The 15,776-nt window shown below is 38.5% G+C and overlaps 1 protein-coding gene across 1 annotated transcript in view; it reads right to left on the reverse strand.

Annotated features, from left to right (window-relative positions):
* Nucleotides 1-7,615: 7,615 nt before the first annotated feature.
* Nucleotides 7,616-15,776, reverse strand: part of GABRB3 (gamma-aminobutyric acid type A receptor subunit beta3) — an 86,855-nt gene continuing 78,694 nt past the window's right edge. The window contains exons 7-9 of the mRNA XM_053455183.1: nucleotides 10,145-10,297; nucleotides 9,123-9,367; nucleotides 7,616-8,724 (exon numbers count right to left, since the gene is read on the reverse strand). Coding sequence (XP_053311158.1) covers nucleotides 8,374-8,724; nucleotides 9,123-9,367; nucleotides 10,145-10,297 — 749 coding nt within the window. The 3' untranslated portion in view covers nucleotides 7,616-8,373. The remainder of the gene's footprint in view (nucleotides 8,725-9,122; nucleotides 9,368-10,144; nucleotides 10,298-15,776) is intronic.

The raw sequence follows: 15,776 nt of genomic DNA on the forward strand, positions 1-15,776 counted from the left end.
GTCTGTTGGTCTGTCTCTGTCTGTTTATGTTTTTTCTAATAATTCTAGAATGTGATATTCTCTGTAATCAATTTTTTACAAAAACATTTATTTTTTTGTGTGTCGAAAAAGACTAATCACCTTATATTCATAAATAAAAATGTTTGTTTTCATTAAGTGCAAAAGAGATGCTTAGAAATAATATGGTTTATATAAACTGAAAGAATGAACAAAATAAAACTTAAAAAAAGTAAATTTAATGCATTTCTTTTTTGGCCGTGTCTTGTAGTGATGCATGCTCCTGATGATATCTGCAGAGTCAAATTGCTTTACAAGGGTCACAAACTTTCCCCATTTTGCCATTAGCACACTTAAGTGAGAACAGATCATCTATAAAAGGCAACTGCTTGCCAAGTAATGCATTAGCTAAGCCAAAAACAGTGTTAATGTACCAGTACAATAAAAGTGAGTTGATTGCTCGCCATTAAATCCCCAAAACAACCCTTTACTTGCTCTGCTCATATGTATGTGTCTATAATGAGGACATTTTAGAACAGCTTATTGAATGTTTTATATTTTTTGTATTAGTATAACAAAATATACTAATATACTATTTCCTCTACACATTAGGTTAACAGACGATATCTGAAATGTAAACTTTTGGCAACCTCCAAAATTATTGTGAATAGACTTTTATTCACATCAGGTAAGGAAATCTGAACAAATTCGGTCCCCATGTCCATCCTTAATGGCTATGGTGAGATTTGATATCTTTATTTGTATTTGGTCTATATTCTCCTATTCAAACTAGGTAAGGAAATCTAAACAAATTTGCTCCCCATGTCCATCCTTAATGGCTTTAATGGCTATGGAAGTGAGTTCATAAGAAATAGAAGGACCTGCTTGCAATATTACAATCCAGGGAGAATGGAGAACAGATCCAGTACAAAATGTAAAGAAAGAGATCCAGAGGTGAAATTTGTTCACCGAGTTAACTAGGTACAGGTTCAATGCTTGTTCATGTATGCCACATGCATATGAAGAGCATGTATTTATTTCTGGCTGGGTTGATGTCCTTCTGCTGTAGCCTTTGTCGGGCTATAATTAAATTAATTCTTTACTACACTCAATGAGTTATGTTGCTAGTCATGAGAAAATGTAAGTTCCGGATAGGCTTGTTCATCTGTTATGAAAGTAGCTGCCAGCATGTGGCAGATTTGTGTACTAAAGACTATATTACGGTAAGAAGTATTAAGTAGAATATAAAATGACAAATGTGCTTTGTTTGTGTAGTAACAATTTTAGTGTGTATTAATATTGTATTGTATGATTAAAACCTGCAAGTGCTCCATCCCTATGCATATACTTAGATCGAGAATATGTAATATACAGGCAGCTTATAAGGTGGCTGCACAAACAGTCAGTGGCGGAACTACCGGGGTCGCAGGGGTAGCGACTGCGACCGGGCCCTGGAGTTCTGCCAGTCAGGGGGGCCCAAGGGGTGCTGAGCGGTTGCTGAAAACGACCGCTCGGCAACTCTTGGGCCTCCCTGGCTGACAGAAATCCAGGATGCCTCTGCTCCCAGCCGCTGCTGCCTCCGTCGTCGCCGGCGTCGTCGTCGCAGCCGCTACCTGCCTCAGCGCTGCCCAGAGTGCAGTGTTGGGAGACGTCATATGCCGGCGCTCAGGAGTGAAGCGCCGGCACCCGGGAGGGGTTTAGGGAGGGAGTGGGTAGGGGGGGAGTGGGTAGATCGTGAGAAGGGGGGTAGGGGGGGAGTGGGTAGATCGTGAGAAGGGGGGAGTGGGGGGAGTGGGTAGATCGTGAGAAGGGGGGTAGGGGGGAGTGGGTAGATCGTGAGAAGGGGGGAGTGGGGGGGAGTGGGTAGATCGTGAGAAGGGGGGGTAGGGGGGAGTGGGTAGATCGTGAGAAGGGGGTAGGGAGGGAGAGGGTAGATCGTGAGAAAGGGGGGGTAGGGAGGGAGAGGGTAGATTGTGAGAAGGGGGGTAGGGAGAGGGTAGATTGTGAGAAGGGGGTTAGGGAGGGAGAGGGTAGATTGTGAGAAGGGGGTAGGGAGAGGGTAGATTGTGAGAAGGGGGGTTAGGGAGGGAGAGGGGAGACTGTGAGAAGAGGGGGTAGGGAGGGAGAGGGGAGATTGTGAGAAGGGGGGTAGGGAGGGAGAGGGGAGATTATGAGAAGGGGATAGATGGGTTGGGGTGGGGGGACCCTTAACAGATTCTCGCACCGGGGCCCTGAGGTTTCTAGTTACGCCCCTGCAAACAGTTGTTGAAATTTAACTCCAATAATACTTAGCCAGCAGTATGTCAGCCAAATACTTGATCGGGATCATGGAAAATGCAGTTCAACATAGCAAGAGTTTTTAGGATTACTGAAATAATAATAATAAAAAAACAAAGCAACACCAGCTAGGCCTTTAATGCCAAGAAAACATTTTCCTGGACAATGGTATGAATAATGTATCAATTAAATTATTACAAGTGCTCCATCCCTATGCATATACTTAGATCGAGAATATGTAATATACAGGCAGCTTATAAGGTGGCTGCACAAACAGTCAGTGGCGGAACTACCGGGGTCGCAGGGGTAGCGACTGCGACCGGGCCCTGGAGTTCTGCCAGTCAGGGGGGCCCAAGGGGTGCTGAGCGGTTGCTGAAAACGACCGCTCGGCAACTCTTGGGCCTCCCTGGCTGACAGAAATCCAGGATACCTCTGCTCCCAGCCGCTGCTGCCTCCGTCGTCGCCGGCATCGTCGTCGCAGCCGCTACCTGCCTCAGCGCTGCCCAGAGTGCAGTGTTGGGAGACGTCATATGCCGGCGCTCAGGAGTGAAGCGCCGGCACCCGGGGGGGGTTTAGGGAGGGAGTGGGTAGGGGGGGAGTGGGTAGATCGTGAGAAGGGGGGTAGGGGGGGAGTGGGTAGATCGTGAGAAGGGGGGAGTGGGGGGGGGTGGGTAGATCGTGAGAAGGGGGGTAGGGGGGAGTGGGTAGATCGTGAGAAGGGGGGGAGTGGGGGGGAGTGGGTAGATCGTGAGAAGGGGGGAGTGGGTAGATCGGGTTGGGGTGGGGGGACCCTTAACAGATTCTCGCACCGGGGCCCTGAGGTTTCTAGTTACGCCCCTGCAAACAGTTGTTGAAATTTAATTCCAATAATGCTTAGCCAGCAGTATGTCAGCCAAATACTTGATCGGGATCATGGAAAATGCAGTTCAACATAGCAAGAGTTTTTAGGATTACTGGAATAATAATAATAAAAAAACAAAGCAACACCAGCTAGGCCTTTAATGCCAAGAAAACATATTTTCCTGGACAATGGTATGAATAATGTATCAATTAAATTATTTCAGTTTTTCACGTCAGTGTGTTTGGACATTAGGTAAGGAAAGCTGAGCTCAGCTTATGGAAATTGTATCACTAAATCTAATTTTGTACACATTTCATTTTGTTCTCCAACACTTAAAATTCCAGTTACTCCTTTTCTACAACTAATTTCCTTATATAACATAATGCACTCTGCTTTTTCTACAATAGACAGAATTTGTTTCTAATGCGTCATTCCATCGTAAAAATGTTAAATGTACTAAATTTAGGTGAAACTTCTTTTTCTCAACAACTCATGGAGTGTTCATCAGATATATTGGAAAACACATTCTGAATCTTAGTTCTTAGTCCAAAAATTTCCAATTTCCAAAAGCATTCTTCTGTCTTATTTGGTTTATTTCAGATGTCCATTATCCTCTTTTAGTTTTACATACAGAAATATTTTAAACCCTGTTTAAATTCTCTTTGTTGCTGCACAAAATAAGCATGTAAGAAAAAAGTGGAAAAAAGTTGAAAACTTCATGGGATTCATTGATTTGCATCAAGAAACCAACTGAAACTTTCTTGGATCTGCTGTTCGTAATCTCTACAACAAAGTAGCTAATCTAAGCAAGGCAGCAAGGGAAGGGGTGTGTAGGACTTTGTGCCCACTAACGTTGTTCATAATCACAGTTTTAATGGTTTATCTCAGAAACTGTGATATGATATAGGATATGGTTCCCTAGCAGGGAAGCCTGGCAAATACAGGAGGCAACTGCCCCTTGGGCCACTGTGATGAGATTATGGGACACTTCCATAGTCTTCTTTTGTCCAGAGTAACTACGACATTAGGCAACATTTACAACACTTGTGAATCTTTAACGTATTTTCAATTCAGCCCCATTTGAAGATGTTGATATAAGGCTAATTGATGTGCATATGAATGTCTGTTTTGCACCACTGTAATACTTGGCCAGTTAGTTAGGCTTGCCCCTTGGGAAATACATAACTGGACTATGGATAGAAAGGGGAAAGGCAGAGTGACCTTAGTTTCAGTATTTCTAATTAATATCTTTGTTAATTATCAAAGATGAAATAAGTTAGATAGGATGGGGTAAGGTGCTTTGACTCCAGTTTTAGTATTTCGAATTAATATTTATGGACGATACTCCAAAAAAGATGCCCCCTTTGTGTGTGATATATATGCATGATGTATGCAGTGGACAAGCACATACACCGACACACTCATAAGTAGAAATAATGAAATATTCTTATTAATATGTAAATATCATTGATGCTAACAAAATCATACCTATAATGACAAACACAAAATGATATGTCCAAACATACAAGCATCGATCTTAGGGCGGAAGGGGGTCGGGTCATGCCGTTACAGGGGAGGGAAGGAACCATCAAGTTCAAAGAAAAACCCAAGCGCAATTATACAGTGACTCAAATCATTTGGCTAAGAAAGGACAGAGCAACAATTCTGAATGTGCACAATCCAGTCCTGCCTTTTAGATATTTGAGAAAATATACTGCATAATGGTAGAACAGGGATGGTACAGTTAGGGTGTATATGCTGCCTGATAGGCTTGTGCGTTCGAATTTGTACAAATTTTAATTTCAATGGTGTTTCCCAATTTCGTTAATTCATACGAATGTCTGAAAATGAGAAGGGAGCCCCATTGAAGCAAATTCTCATTGGCATTTTGTTGCTCACTCTCACACTCTTACTCATTCATGCTCTGTCACACTATTATGCAATCTCTTTCATACTTACTCTATCATACTCTCATTCACCCTTTCTCACACTCTCTCACGTGTTCTATGTATCTCCCTACCTTCTTCATCAACCACTTCTGTGTCGCTGTCTCCTTTTCCTCAGCTCTGCTTCTTCTCTTGCCTTTTCTTGTTATTCTGACTTCTCCCAGGTATAAGCTCCATTATCCAGGTACTTCCACAAAAGGACAGAGCTTCTGTGCACATCCTCACCACCAATTGTAGGAACAGAGGAGAGGCTGTCACCATGGTGTGCACAGTGGCCCTTTTTCAGAAGTAAAACAGAATATTTCAGACAGATTTGCAGAGAAAGAGAGGTGCATAAACATTTCTCTGCAAATCTGTCTCCTATACTCTGGCCTCTTGTAGTACGTCCGAAAAAGGGCAGAGCCACAACGCTCAGGGGAGAGGGTGTGCTGGGAGGCTCCTCCCTTTTGCAGAAGTACCTGGATAACAGAGCTGATACCAGCTAGAAGTGGACAAAGAAATAAGACAGAAGAACAGGAAGAGAGCAAGAGAGAAAGTGGAGCTGCGGAAGAGGAGACAGGGTCACAAAACAGCGAGGAAGGTAAGGAGACATTGAGAGAGAGAGAGCATGAGAGAGTATGAGTGAGTGACAACTAATTTGGTTTCAAATTAGAAAAAGACCTCCATATTTTGTCTGAACTGAAAGGGCAGGAAACTAAATTAGCAAACCAAAAACAAAAGAAAAATTTGTCTGAATCATTTTTGGTCCAATCTACTGCCTAAAGTCCTGGTCTAGACTCCCTTGTGGCTTTATGTGGAAGTGCAGGTAAAACACACTCAAAAGACTTTTGAGTAAAAATGTTCAAATCAGCCGCCGGGGGGCAATTGTACCATTGCCACTCTTGCCTGCTCTCCCCTGACGGATTTTGTTTATGTGCCCGTCCAATATGGAAAGCAAAAGAAAAAGCTACAATTTTAAATGAGTAGTCTGTATAATAAAACATCTTGTCATACCGGGGTACCTGAGAATGAGAAGACACAATAAAACATACACATCCTGGTATTTTATATTTATATATATAATAGTTTTTAATTTAAAAAAGTCATTCAATTGTTTGATATTTAGGATTTTGTCTGTGTTCTTTTTTTCCAATGACAAAGAATACTGAAAAATAGATATGTGTTTCCTAGCCAAAATGAGTAGTTCTATTATTCTATTTACAATGGAACGTAACTTGATGGTGAAATACATTTTAATTATAACTAGCAAAACAAAACAAAATTCTGCATCCATAACTGACAATTTCTCCATCTTCTGCAAAATCTCTCAAACGTATAACTAAACGTAAATATAATAAAAAAAAAAGGGACACCACTTCGTAAAGGTGTGATCCAATGTCTTTTGAGTAAAATCATTAGAGCAGGGTCAAAAATGTCTAAAAATTTTCTTTAAAATTGCTATAACAAATACAAACATGTAATGCTACAGGATTAGAGGAGGAAATTTAGATAATGAATGCACAAATACTAAAGCGCCCATTCAACATACCAAATTAGATTTTTTGTATATGTTACTTTGCCAGGTCTCCTGTGGAACCCTGATCAGTGGCTTCATTTTTTTTTATATATAGAAAAACAAGCCCTGCATCTTAAAGTGTGAGCGTCACATACCATACATATGTGACTTTCATTTATACAGACGGTGATGTCATTAAAGGACATTTCTATATAATTAATTTAAATCCAACCATGACACACAGTAACCCCTGCCATTGATGTTAGTTGTTTTTACAAAAATGATATCCGCTTACAGCGCATACAAAATGTTTTCAGATTGTTTTGAGTCGGACCACACCTTGAAATAATAATACAAAATTGTGAAAAAACATTTAGCCACAGTACATAAACAAAAAAAGTCACTTGTACAATAGAGAACACCAATTTGTATTGGATGTATGTGATATAAATGTGGCTTACAAAAAATATATATTTTCTTTTAAGAAATTGCTAGTTTAGATAAAAAGTAAATTATATAATTGTTTCAGAAATTGATGCAGTTTCAATTGTAATTACCAGTTTTAAAAATGTGACAATTGAATGTAGGAAAGGGTATGTTTTAAAATAATGGCCAATACATTTGTGATCTGGAAGCTTTTTGCATACAGAATGTTGTTGGGCATGTGTGCCTTGTGCTCTAAATTATCATTTGTGACTGTATCATGCTACATGTATCAGGGCTTATTATTTGATAACATTAATGTATATAGTGACTAAATGCATATATATATTTATATTGTATCTGGAAAATGTGTCTATTTTTTTTTTTTACAAAGCTTTTAATGTGACAGAAGACTATGACACAGCATGCTGTCATAGATGCAAGCACAAAGTCAAAAAGCAAGTGGGTGAAAAAAAATACATATATATATATATATATATATATATATATATGCAATAGATGAACAAATGTATATGTCAGCATGCAGTGAAGTAAGACTATGTAATTGAGTCATAGCTTAAAAGAAAAATAAATTAAGATATTCCTGTGTTAGAATAGCAAATATCCTGAGACGACTTCTATTTTTCATTGTTTTTCTTATACCATGTGGGTAAAGAAATCTACATTAGATCTAGAAAGTGACAATGAATAATACGTTCTAAAAAGTGCTGCATGGGTGGGTTTTCACAAGATGATTAGAACGTCTATAAGTGAAAAAATATACTGTACATTATTCTGTAGGGCGTACAAATGGAATTCAACAGTTTGTTCAAGTTCAGTGCTTTAAGAATGTATCACTGAACATTGGTAGCATAAACAATAATAAGCGTCAGGTGTTATAAGTACATTAGGCAAATGAAAAGCAAAAAAAAAGTTAAAGTAGTTTTGCATGCGTAAACAAACCAACAGAATGTTATAAATCGTTCTTAGTAAGCATCATCACTGCACTAGTGATAACAATTGTATCGCTTGACATTTTTAAGATATGTAGAAGCAACGAGACAATGATTGTTGTTCTAATTCTTGGAATATGAGTGTAAGAATTCAATAGATTTATATCAAGTTGTATTTCAGATGTTCCAAAGGCATGTAGTTTATCTAAGAAGATCAGCATTATTCAAAGTTTAAAAATCGTTCATTTCATTGTATCTTGAAAAATGACCCCTAGTCGAGGAAATCATGTTAGTATGAACATATGTAAGCACTGACATGTGCTTGCCCATACATTCATATCAGCATTGTATGCAGGTGAATATTTGTTTTCCTCTTTAATTGCATACAATGGACAGGCTAGTTATTGTTTGACTACAGAGTGTCCTTGTAGGCATAGTCTGTCAGTTGACATAGTATAACCAGTAGATTAGATTGAAGAGAGAAAAGGTGATTGGGAAAATCATTCTCGACCATCTATCTATGGCATTTACGTCGGTAAGATCGGGGATCTTAATTTTTAACTGAGAGGATCGTCTTCTCAAATGATTTTTCTTGTTGTGGGGAGCAGTTCGGTCCATTGCCCTGCGCCCAAATCCGTCTCGTGTCATGCTTTGTTTTCTGTACTGAATTCCTGAGTTATCAAAGGATGTAGTTGAGTTTCTAACATCGGTGACACTTGTGGTTATTTCGTTGCCAGTCACTTCATTGTGGATTTCAAGTGTTGTCAGTAGAATGTTTCCATGAGAATCCACCTGAAATGAAAGCACATTCTTACTTAAAATATGATCCATGCTACATAAAATCTCTATGAACCTCTTTTCTATTTTGGTGCCACTTCCTTTTCCAAGTTTATAATTATGCTGATGACCTTTTTTGGAGTTCTAGGGAATCATGAGGTGTAAGAGAGGCACATTATCATTAACCTTAGTTTTTCATTAGGTTTTAGCCTGTATGAATGACTAGGGAAATATTGTTTCATTTAATTACTCATACACACCAAATGACTTTCCCAAACCATCTACAGGTCCTCCTACTCTGGTTGACGATGTAAATACACTGTAAACAGGTTCACGAACAACAGCAAATGAGAAATTACAAGGCTATGTGAACACAATAATGGTGTTATAAAAATAAACATGAATGATCATACTCTGTTGCTTTCAAATTTGGAGCGATCATTGTTTGCCTTTGCTGTCTTCTCTGCAAGCTTCTTTTGCAATTGTGGTCCTCTTCCAAAGAAGATGTAGTTGACAAAGGCATATTCCAGTAGGGCCAGGAACACAAATACAAAACACCCCATCAAGTACATATCTATGGCTTTTACATAAGGGATTTTAGGCAATGTCTCCCGAAGATGAGTATTTATTGTAGTCATTGTCAGCACAGTTGTTATCCCTAAAAATAAACAGTAACAGGGTAAGAGTGTAAATAAAAAGAAATGGCCTTTTTTCTGTTTTGAATAATTTACAATAAAACTCATCTAGACTGAGAAATAAAGATCATTCTAATTACTAAAAAGGTGTATAATTCCCAAGAAATCTCTTTCCCACCTCACATTACTTGAAACATTTTAAAGAGTATTCTTACAAAACATATTACAGCATTTTAAAAATTAAAAACACATCAGATTATGGTGCATGTCAGGATGAGGGAAGCCCAACGAAGTTTACGGACCGATGTTCATACAGTAAGCTGTAGAATCATATACAGTACATATTTAAAATGTCAGAAATGTCCCTTCTTTGGATATTATTAATCTATAATTACACTTTAAGATGAGTCAGAAACATTGTTGTACTGAGATTGAATTACTATATGATATGGGCAGGTGACCTGGTACAGAAAATGACATACAGTGTTAATAGAGCTTTTCTAAATTAGCTGTTTGCTAATCTATATACATATATGTCAATTCCACTTGGAAGTAGTTAGATGCAGGCATTACATCAGAAGTTCAGTCTTTAATGCACACAGCAGTGGATATTTTAGGCATATCTTTCACATCAATTAATTTTTGATTACGTATAACTATAAACATAAGCTATAATTAAATGTTGAGAATGGTATTGTATGTGTGTGTGTGTATGTATATATATATATATATATATATATATATATACTATCATATCAATACAGATTATGAACAGTATTTCACAGCTGGATATTACATACCGAGAGCAACTCTAGCTGCAGACGCATCATAGTTAATCCAAAATGACACCCAAGATAAGATAGTGATCAATATGGATGGCATATAGGTCTGGAGTATGAAGTATCCAATATTTCTTTTAAGCTTAAAGCTTAGGGAGAGCCTGGGATAGGAGCCTGAAATAAAAAAGTGGAGAAGAATTAGGAGGTTTAATAACAAACAGACAATTTACACACAGGTAACAAAATGTAAGCGTTGTATAAGAGTTATTACATCATAACTATATCTTCAGAGCAAAGAAATATGTATTTTAACAATGTGTATGAACAAATATTTCTAGATGAGATCCTGAAATTAGTTATCTATATGGAGTGCCTGTCACACCGACTCATCTTCTACCATTCTTCAAGTTAACAGCACTTAAGAAGGTGATAAATGTCTGTAGTATACACGCAGTCTTTTCTATTATATTTTGTGCCAGCCTGCTCACACAAGGAAAGATTAGACTTTCAGCCAAAAAACCAAGTGATGCTTCAAAAAACATCTATTAAATCTCAAAAAAACAGATATTATGAGCAATACAGACTTCCATAAAAGTATGTGTGTAAAAATACATTAAAAATACAAATGTTGTCAGAGAACCTCCTTTCAACATCATATTTCCTAAAAACTGACCAGGCAGCGATGACCCAATGTGCATTGGGGTAATACCTACATTTCTTATCATATACGGTATGGTTTAGGAGGGAAAAATAACTTTTCATGACAACGGGGTATCCTTAAACCCATTAATGGCAATGAATTGTGACCCCATACATGTTCAGGCTTTGTATTCACTCTATTTTAGTATGCTGGAACGATTCACATAAATTATTTACAAATCAATATCTATACAGTACCTATTAGCCAAATCTAAATTCTTACATTAACAGAAAACAGAGCAAGCAACAATCTCAAGTAATATTTGATAGTGTTTGACTATAATTTTATGGTATTTTTACTGTAATTAACAATGCCATAAACATTTACCAAGCAATAGACTTGTGCATTCGAATTCGTACAAACTGCAAATTTACTGAATTCGGCGATTCGTACAAAGCCCCGAAAACGAATTCGAAGAAAAACAAACAAAAAGCTCAGAATTTTCATCTGAAATTTGTGGCTCTGCATTCTCCCACAATCTCTCACACACATTCGCATTCCCATTCACTCTCTCTCTCACACTCTCTGAATGTTTCACTACCTTCTGTGATGACCACTTCTGCCGACCATTTCAGCTTCCTCATCTTCTTCTGTATCTTCTATCTTCTCCCTTCTCTTTTCTGTTCTCCATTCTATCTTCAATCTCCGTAGACATAACCCGACAATTTCAGACAAAATGGCAGCATTGTGGTGACGTCCTCTGCCATCCTCTATATTGCCCTCTGTTGGCTCTTTTGGTGACATCCTCTTCCCTGATTAGAGAATAGGGGAAGAGTATAGTCACCGCAGCGCCGCCATTTTGGTGGAAATTGCTGGATTATGTCTGAGGAGATGTAGATACCAGATTAAGGATTGAAGATAGAATGTAGAAGATAAGGGGGGGATAGAAGAAAGAAGATGCAGAAGTGATCGGCAGAGACTATAGGGAAACATTTACAGAGCGTGAGAGAGGGAGTAAACAATAAGCAGTGACTGTATAAGGGAGTGGGTGAGACTGAATGACAGTGAATGCGGACACAGGGCAACAAATTTTGTTCCTGAATTAAAAATGCAGGGGCCAAAATTTGCTGCCCGAAAATGAATGGGCAAAAAACAAACCAAAAATTTGTCCAAATCAACTTTGGCTCATTTGCACATGTCTAGTGAGCAGTATATTATCTACCTAATTATGTGTCTGTCTGCCAGAAAAACACAATAAGGGCTGGAGTAATGATTAATCCTTTTTGTTTGCTTTTTCATTTTGAATACTTAAGAAAATGCTATTTAATTTTGCTAGAAAGTGCCACTTTACTAAGAAGTGTTGTTTTTCTGCTGTGATAGCAGCTGTAGGAGCTTCTGGTGTAGTAAAAAACATGAGTAATATGTCTGTGGTTTCGAACTTTGTAAGTTTTTTTTTCTTAAATCTGCATTACTCAGTGTTAGGACTTGAATGACCATCTGGCACGTCGGGCAAAGCCCAGTAGGCCAGTGGCCGACAGTGCTCCACATACGCTTCAGAAGGAGATCAAGTATTGCTGTGTTTATGCTATGTGAGCATAAAATCGTAGCATGCAGCTGTGCATATCCAGCCTTCTGTCACCTACGTCATCAGGCGGCCACTAAACTTAAAGTGTCAGAGCTGTCTTGATGTCATTAGTCCGGGTCCACTCAATGTACCACTAGGTAGTTTGCAGATGTAGAGTTTAATTTGGATATTTACAACAGGAAATGAAATCAAATATGTAGTGATTCAATAAAGACAACATCATATCTCTGGTGGTATGAATCATACCTTCACATAGTAATATCAGCTCTCAAGAGGGACATGACTGCAAAAAAGTTAACAACATCAGCCTAAAATGTCCATTAAAGTAAATATTTAATTACTCCTCCTGAATGCCATAGGGTTTCATTTCCCTCGGGTCAATTGTGGAACAATGTTGTTTCTAGACATCCCATGCAAACCTGTGGTGAATAACATCTAGAATGCTCAGACATCACAGTTCAATTAACTTCTTATTCTGTTAATCAAATTTAATTAAATGAGGATTAACCTAATTCCTAAAATGTATGTGGAAACTGTAAACAAACACAGATTAGGCAAGATGTTTTAACACCAGGCATTCTTTTGATGACTCATAGTTCGCATGGATTGTTTTGAAAAACTATTATAAAATGTCCAGCATCATTTTTCTACAGTATGCTTTGATTCTGTCTAATTTATCTTGTGAGCTGCCCGTCAGCAATGCTCCTGCCCCCATTCAACTTACTGAAGTGAATGTTAAATCAGTCTATATTTTTTATATTTTTGGGAAGTGTTTGGAGGCACGTTGTCAAAGACACAGACACTCCATGGCCATGTTCAACATTAAAGAGCAGGGGGCTAAGCATTCCTGGCCCGGCAGGTGTGCTTTATAGGACCATAGATGAAAAGCACCCCTTTTTGTCAATGTTTAGCTTGCAAGAGCAGGGCCCTTCCCCTTTTGTACCAGTTTGTTATTGTGTGTGACTTTAAATTCTCCCGCTAATTATAACAGTGCTACCGAATCTGTGGGCGATTTAAAAAAAAATCTTTGTACTGTTCTGCTTCACATGTTTAAACCAGTCTTGATATGACATATTTGGACTGCTTGGGCTAGCAATTAAAGCTTTTGTTTGTACACTTATTACCTACTACCTTCACTAGCGCAACTTGGTCTTAGCTATCCTCCGTCTTACCCAGCTTTCACTCTCACAATCCATCATGACTTCTACTGCCAGGCTTATCTTCCGTACCCATTGCTCTACTGACATCTCTGCCCTCTATTTTCTCACTGGCAGCCGTTACACTCCAGGATAAAATGTAAAATTCTAACTCTCACCCACAAATCTTTCCATAGCAGCTGTACTACCTACATTTCCTTACGTGTCTCCAAATATGTTCTTACTTACCCTCTCTACTCATTATATGATCCTTGTTTGAGTGCTGCTCTGGCTTCTATTTCTCAAGCAAGTATACAAGACTTCTCTAGGGCAAGCCCATCCTTTGGAATGCCTTTCCCTGGCTTATCTGACTCTCCCCTTGTCTACACTCTTTATAAAATCCTGTAAGACCCACTTCTTCAGCGAAGCCTGTCAATTGACATGTTAATGTGCCTCACCTATCACTGTCTCACCTTACCTAGCCTCAGTCCTGCTTAGGGTTGCCACCTTTTGCTGGGTAGTTTCCAGGACATTATTTGAGAGGTTGTGTCTAAGGTGTGGATAGAGCATGGTTATGGTTCTGGCCATGGGCGTGGGTTACCGATGATAGCTAAAATGCTTTATTTAGTGAAGAGAGAGAAAATACAGGAAAGAAAAAGGGTAGAAGAGAGGAGAGATAATAATGTGAGAGGATTGAAAGACAAGAAAGGCAAGAGGGAAATTAGAGGAGAGAAAACAAAAATAGTGAAAGGAGATGTGAGAAAAGATAGAGAAGAAGGGGGGAAGAAATGAGAATAGAAAAAAACAGAGAAAGAAAGAGAGGAACTAGAAGCAAAATGGAAGGAAAGAAGAGCAAAGCTGTGTAGAATAAGAAGTAGAGCTGTGGAGAAGGAGATGAAAAAGCAGAGGAAAGCAGAAGTAAGAGAGAGTGAAGGAACGTAAAAAATGTAAAACAAAAATTCTCAGCTTTCTCCTTTGTTTTTGTTTCCTTTTGTTTCATTTTGTATTAATCCAAATGCACAAGTGTATTATTTGTTGAATCATGGTTTATGCTGAAATACCCATGTGTGGCTTGGTCACCACCTCCTTCTACATTGTGATCTCTTCACCTTTTGTTTTTGTATGTTCAAATTGTTATGTGATGCACTACTTGTTATGACCTGTTTACCCAATGTATAGTGGTGCAGAATATGATGGTGCTAGATAAATCAACATATAATAATAATAATAATAATAATAATAATAATAATAAAAGTGAGATTTAGTTTACAGAACGGGAAAGTATATATTGTGACCTCATTCTTACCAATGCAGGTCACAACACGCTGGTCATCTTTGGGTTGAAACACACCCTTATATTGACTCACTGTTATATGTTCCTACACCTACAACTGACTCACCAAAAACCTCAATTAGAAAAAACAAAACAAAACAATGATTGAGCTTAGAAACAAGTGTTACATGAAATGTATGCCATATAAAAAGCTACTACAGATTAAGATAATATAACAGATCATATACACTTGGAATTGTAGTGTCTGAATACAACATCCCCTATTTAGTATAAATGGAAAGGAAACAGGGAGATTGATTCTGGGTTTAGTCATGTATTATTTATAATTGTAGAATGTAATCTGAATTTATCTTTTTTATTATTTATCTTTTATTACGTGTATGCCAGGTAAATATTTAGGGTAAATCAAATTTTATTGTTTTCCAAATGTTTTGGGGAGGGATACAGAAAGGAAAAAAGGGGGGGGGGAGGGGGGGGTCAAGGAACAGTGCAGTGAAGTACATCAGCAACATCCAACACATCGTTGCGCAAAAGAAAAAACAAAAGGCAATGGTAAAAATAAAGGGAGCAACGACGAGAGAGAGAGCGCACCCCACATGATGGCACACGATATATAGAAACGAACCATGGGACCAGGCGTAGGTCACACAGAGAATGGTTGCAATAATTTCAATGTCAATGTACAGTGTATGGTGAAACAGGCCATGGTTTTGTGGGGAGGGGCAGCAAATGTTTCCTTCGGCAACATGTAATTTTAAGAGGAAATCAAATGCCTCAGTGTTGAGAGAGAAAGAAGGAAAGAAAGAGGAGAGAAAAAAAAAAAAAAAAAAAAAAAAAAAAAAGGGGGGGGGGTACAGAACGAAAAGGAGATAAGAGGCAAAAACAGGAAGATACAGAGAGCATCGCCGTGAAAGACCCGAAGAAACACGCCGCATCATATAAAGGACATGTTGCACAAGTACAGCCCACCGTGCCCACACAGTGGAGCACACAACATA

This window comes from Spea bombifrons, chromosome 2, assembly GCF_027358695.1.
Source record: "Spea bombifrons isolate aSpeBom1 chromosome 2, aSpeBom1.2.pri, whole genome shotgun sequence".
Lineage (NCBI taxonomy): Eukaryota > Metazoa > Chordata > Amphibia > Anura > Pelobatidae > Spea > Spea bombifrons.